The sequence below is a fragment of the Sinohyriopsis cumingii genome, chromosome 6 (assembly GCF_028554795.1).
Source record: "Sinohyriopsis cumingii isolate HCF-2022 chromosome 6, ASM2855479v2, whole genome shotgun sequence".
Lineage (NCBI taxonomy): Eukaryota > Metazoa > Mollusca > Bivalvia > Unionida > Unionidae > Sinohyriopsis > Sinohyriopsis cumingii.
In genome coordinates this window covers 119,845,343-119,851,657 of record NC_142966.1, presented here as the reverse complement: position 1 = coordinate 119,851,657, position 6,315 = coordinate 119,845,343, and the positions used below count along the sequence as shown (strand labels likewise).

At 34.2% G+C, this 6,315-nt stretch overlaps 1 protein-coding gene across 1 annotated transcript; it reads left to right on the top strand.

Moving 5' to 3' along the window:
- The first annotated feature begins 240 nt into the window (after positions 1-240).
- LOC149797834 (hemolymph lipopolysaccharide-binding protein-like) lies at positions 241-5,881 on the top strand. Its single transcript, XM_089960488.1, has 3 exons — positions 241-754; positions 1,419-1,595; positions 2,637-5,881. The coding sequence occupies exons 1-3, from the start codon at positions 358-360 to the stop codon at positions 2,864-2,866; spliced, it is 804 nt and encodes a 267-aa protein (XP_089816614.1). The 5' UTR covers positions 241-357; the 3' UTR covers positions 2,867-5,881.
- Positions 5,882-6,315: the final 434 nt, after the last annotated feature.

The following is a 6,315-nucleotide window of genomic DNA, read 5'->3' as shown; positions in this document are numbered from 1 at the left end:
TTATCTAATGTAACACATTCAGATAAGACAGGTTTAAAAAGATAACATTCTTCTGTCATTGTTTATGTCAACTCAGTTATTGCTAAGAAATGCGATATATCTTCATTACTCCAAACAATTCCCGACTTAAACATTCCTGCTTTTGCTGACGGTTTAACTTCCTCTTCATCAATAGATACGAAGTTTTGTAGCAAAAATTGTTTATTACCTGAAGGTTCTTTTTCTGCTCCAACTTTCCGAACCTGAGTGTGTAGCTTCCTGACGTCTGCTGTAGGTTAAGGTGACAGTTACCGAAACAAGGCGTCATTTTAGCGCTTAGCACTTCTTTAAGAGACCGGCCAGGACATACACCAAGCAATGTCTAGATACACTTTATTAACTGTTTTCAAGGTGACCTCAATGTTAATTCCCTGCATTCTTTTCAGCGTTGCAGAGAAGCCAGGCGAAAATGAGAAAACCATAAACTATGATGGATTAGGGTATCGCGACATCAACATGTTCTTTGGAAGCAGGGTTTGTCAAGGTACCATCAGGAAAGACATCGAAGATGCTGTCCAAAACGTATGTCTCTCACAGAACAAAAGCGACGGGAGTTTTGCTGAGCAACTCAGAACAGTATCGTTGAAAATGGAACAGCTGGAAAATAAAATTGTCAACACTCTCGTGAAACTTGAAACCTTGGAAAAGAACATTGAGAAAAAGTTGTACATATCTGTTCAGGAAATAATTGAAAAAATTCATTCGTCATGCCGAGGTATGTGTGACCTCATTATCAGGTTCATCAGGAATTGTTACTATCAAATATAACTAATTTGCACCTATATTTATTGCTAAATATATTGCAGAGCATGGCAAAGGTAAATTAAAACTGGTAAAAAATTTAGATGTAACTTTGCACAAGTTTATTTTTTTTGTTGATATATTTAGTCTTCGCGTCATTAAAAAATATGTAGAGAAGTAAAATCTACAATTATCAAAACCTGTTCAAAAACAAAAGGTAAATATATAAGCTATACAACGTTTGAGTGTTCCAATTATTATTACTTTCTGCTATTATCCGAACTCATGATCTAAATAATATAATTACGTTCAGTTTTACGATATTCTAAACTATTACCGATATATAGTGTACAATAAGAGAAACAGACAATACAACTGTATCTGGAAATTATACAATTTAGGAAAAGGAAAGAGGATTAGAAGACTAGAATAATCAACGGACAATGTATGCATGAAAGCAAGATAATAATGTTTGAGACTATAATTCCAAATGTATTACCTATAGATTTTCAGAAAAATCTCGTTTCGTTTATTAATGACATACTTGTATTACTAGTGTAACTGATGTTTTAATAGTAATAATAAATGAAACTAGTCCACCGCATATATAATTATACCAGAGGTGTGTGTTTTTACAGGTATTACCAAAGGATACGAGTATAACGAAATGGGTAGATTTTATTACAAGCTACACACAGAGTGTAAATCATGGTCTGAAGCGAGGGAAGTCTGTCAAAGTGATGGCGGGGATTTGATCAGTCTGAATGAAAATAACTTCGAATTCTTCAAACGGCTTGTACGGACGAGACCAAACGGTAGTATATCACCTGGTTTTATCACATTTTAGGTTTTAGTTATTTTTGAGAGTTAACATATTTTTACCTTTATCTTAAATTTTGTCCGAGTACTTTGAAAACCTTAATTATATTTCAAAGTTACACGATTTAACAGAATATCCACTAATTTTCGGTACAAATTTCTATTGATTTTCTGGTTGCTATGAAATAAGGACTTAAAGTCCCAACAAATAACTATCCTTACGAGAAAACATCAGTCGGTATTCCCAAGCAAGAGATGTAGGTACCGAAAATATATTTTCTGCAAATCATTAATATTGATATTCACGAGATTAAATAATTCACAGTCGCAATGTATTCAATTGTAAAAAATCTTCATCTTTTAAAACTTATTCTGGACTATTTTCTGTTACGTAGAGAGTTCATATACCTTTGAGATATCGGCGGTAGTGACATTGAACGAACTTTGTAAATGGACAAGTTTGGCATGACCTACCAAATATTATTACCAAAAAAGCAACATATATATATATATATATATATATATATATATATATATATATATATATATATATATATATATATATATATATATATATATATATATATATATATATATATATATATATATATATATATATGTGTGTGTGTGTGTGTGTGTGTGTGTGTGTGTGTGTGTGTGCCGGCCGAGAGAGGGAGAGAGTGTGTGAGATCGAGGGAGAGAGAGAGAGAGAGAGATCTACATTCATACATATATACAAATACATTTACAGTTATTCAAGCAAAAGATTGTATTGCTGTTAGCGCTGGTAGACATACCACTTGATGATGTTTAGTTGGTTTCATAGGCAAAATGATTTTTTTAATTATTGGAATCTAATGAACTAAATGGAAACATATTTATCTCTATATATTTTTAGTAATGGAAAATAACTTCAAGGCATTATTAACCGATTTTAATTGGCATTTGTTTGTAGCTATACCGATTGTGAAAAGTTCTCGAAGTCTGCAATATAATTTAATTCGTTTTCATCTGTTTTCTTATTTTCTTCTTTGAAGTAAACTGCTCTCATCCTCATATATGGGTTGGTACAACGGACATAGCATCAGAAGGAGAGTGGTACTGGTTGACTGGTGAAAAGGTCAGCTCTGTCTTCTGGCATTCTTCTCAACCTGATAATGGTGGTGGAAACGAGCACTGTGGTCACTTAAACGCTTACTATGAGTACAAGTTGAACGATCAACCCTGCAGTGAAAAATCCAGCTTTCTTTGTCAGATTTATTTGTAAAAGATACACTATTTCTGTCATGTGTGTGTGTGTGTGTGTGTGTGTGTGTGTGTGTGTGTGTGCGTGTGTGTATGTGTGTGTGTGTGTGTGTGTGTGTGTGTGTGTGTGTGAGAGAGAGAGAGAGAGAGAGAGAGAGAGAGAGAGAGAGAAAACGTGTGTACGCGCTGTATCGATAATCTTTACTGATTTGTCTTTATCGGTGATATTACTTAAGCATGTTTCTTGCACTGTTGTATAATATACTTTCGAGGTTTTAAATAACCTTTAAATGCATAAAATATATCACCATGCATTAAAAAGATAAGCATTTGACGATGGTAGCATGGGCCAATTTTGAACAAAAGGGCACCTAAAGAAACCCACACAAATCAAGAGAATTGAGGAAAAACTTATGTTAATAAAATGCGTGCGATACTTCCGTGTTTTATTTGATTAAATGCAATTTAACTTCAATATCTTTATTTTACTATAGACTAAAACGCATCTATACAATCAGCACCCATATACAATTCAAAACCCTATCTTAGCACGGAGTTTAAAAATATTATATTAAACATGCTATCGCAGACCAACTACGCCACCCAATACGGCAAGCCCACTATTGAAATCGCCCATTGTTAGAGCAGAGTTTAAATATATTATCCATCACTCATCTATACTACCCAATATCCCGTACACACATGAAAACACAAACACAAGCTTTGTATAGTTTCCAGGTACAAACTATCAAACCAAATTTGTGTAGTTTTCACACACCAACTATCAGAAAAAATACTAGTAAGGTTTTTGGAAGGAATTACGTGTAATGCAATACACATACCATTCTTCATATAAACACTGAAATATATCACCCATCATGATCCAAGACCCCTTGTGTTAGCAGAGAGTTTTACAAAATTAGATTAAATCTCTCAAACATGCTTTCACTGACCACCTACACCATCCGACACATCAATACACTATATCCAAGACGTCATGTGACATCTTATATTTGAAAAGAAGTTGAACTCTCACAAACATACGATCCATCAAACCACCTTCACCATTCAACACCCTATACACACACTATCTGAAACGTCCTGCGTCTGCTTAGATTTGAAAAGAAGAAGTTGAAATCTCATAAACGTACTACCCATCAAACAACCTCCACCATCGAACACCCCATACACACTATCCAAAATCCCTTAACCCATCATGGCTGAATGTGTACGTGCGTGAATGCGTGTGTTCAAGTCATAGCATAAAAAATCACGAAAAAGACACGCGCTTTCTTTAGTATAGTCCCCTTTTGAATCACAATGAAAATTTCTTACAACATATCACAAAAGTCCATTTTCTTCTTTCACTGCCTGTGTTTCTCTATTTAAATATCTTCATTTGGATAGTGTGTATAGGGTGATTGATTGTGTCGCTGGTCTGTGATAACATCTTGTTTGTGTGATTGCATCTCCTTCTTATTTATTCTACACATTTTCTTCTGAGAGTTGTTGTGCGGACACTAGACAATGCGTTTTGGATAGTGAGTATGGATTGTTGGATATTATAGATGGTTTGAGGGATAGTATATTTGTTGGATTTTATCTCCTTGGTTTCAAATCATACCTTTTGATCTGATAGTTAGTGTGTGGACACTACACAATGATTTTTTTGGATTGTGTGTAAGGGGTATTGGAAAGTATATTTGGTATGATAGAAAGGGCGTTTGTGTGATTTCATCTCCTTCATTTTAAGCCCACCCTTCTGATTATTGTTGTGGGGACTCTAGAGAAGCATTTTAGATTGTGTCTGGGGTGTTGGATGGTAGATATATATATATATATTTCCATGTTAAATTCCCATAGACCATTACACATTTTTGATAGGAAAATTGGTTGATGGGTATTATATGTGGTGTGTTTAGATAGTTATCAAAAGTTCTTGTCTTTTGGATTGTGTACGTGTGTATGTGTGTGTATGGGTTTTTGGATGGTAGAGTTGATGTGATGGATACTATGTTTGTGAGATTTCATCTCTGTTTTTTTAACTCTACGCTAAGACAAGGTGTTTTGATATTATGTATGAGGTACTGGATGGTATAGGTGACTTTGGCTAGTATGTTGTCAGTCTCCGCCATATTCCGTTGCAATTTCAGAATTTATCTACTCTTTGTCTTGGCTATATCTGACAACCACACAATAATTCTGATAGTTATCAGTTTCCAGTCGAATCCCTTAATATTAGGAATCGTTGTGCAATTCTTTAAGTCACAGCGATTTGAATATAGCCTTCCGGAGTTTCCCCAGTCTCCACTACAGTCTCGAACATTTTGGTAATTTTAATACTTCTTTTATCGTGCACTAGTTTATTAAAAAATTAAGGATATATTTTAAAGTCAGGTATAGATTAGGAATATTAGTACTACTTTTATTCCTGCTAATTTTAAAAGAAATAAAACCTTCCAGATAAATTTAAGTCTTCATTAAAGTCCGGTACATTTTCGGAATGTTAGAATGTTAGTGCTACCTTCAGTCTCGGCGATTTGAATTTTAATGTTCCAGAATTTCTGAGCCTCCGCTAGAGTTCTGGACATTTTCCTAATGTTAGATCTAATTTTAGTCTGACCAATGTAATCTAATGTTTCGGGAAATTTTTAGTCTCCCTTAAATTCTGGAACCATTTCGTAATTTTAGCATTAGATTTAGTAACATTCATTTTAGTGTTGGTTTTTCCTTGATTATAGCTATTTATAGCATCATTACAATGACGCAAATTTACAAACACCGCCAACATAATTTGAAGTCTAGTGAATGCTTTATATGTAAATGTCGGATTGGAATAAAGTCATTATGCAACAGGTATCTAGTACACACAGCGTATTATTTATCTTGCGAGCCGTCTGAGGTCAGACACTTCTAACAATGTTGCTATGTTGGCTAGGCACAGTTTCGTATACTGCCCAATGGCAAATTTATGAACTTAGGGCTGTGTCGCGACTTTTTGAGTTATTCTTGTGTAATAATAAAAAATACGGATATATTTGTGTAATTTTTCTTTCCGGCTTGTGTTGTTCTGGAAAATGATGTGAGGCATGTGCACCTCATGTAGTCACTGCACAGTATTTAGCCAGTGAAATACAAACAGTCAGCTAGGAAGCAGAGCTAGCCACTTATAGCACCAGACTATCTAATAAATACTACATCGATGACAACTATTTTGAATTATTTCAATCTTTTATGCACACAAAGTTTTTCAAAATTATCACTTAGGGAAAGGGCTTGTATTTTTGTTACGAGTCTATGCTATTAAAATACGTAACAGAAAAGAGTGAAAGGCAACAAGCTTTGTAAAATTCAGCAAATAATTTATTTCTCAAGAATACAAAGTGAAAATCAGAAAACAACATACGGTATTGCGAATTAAATCCAGACATAATCCAAAAATTTAATACACAAGTCCTAATAATTTAAGCC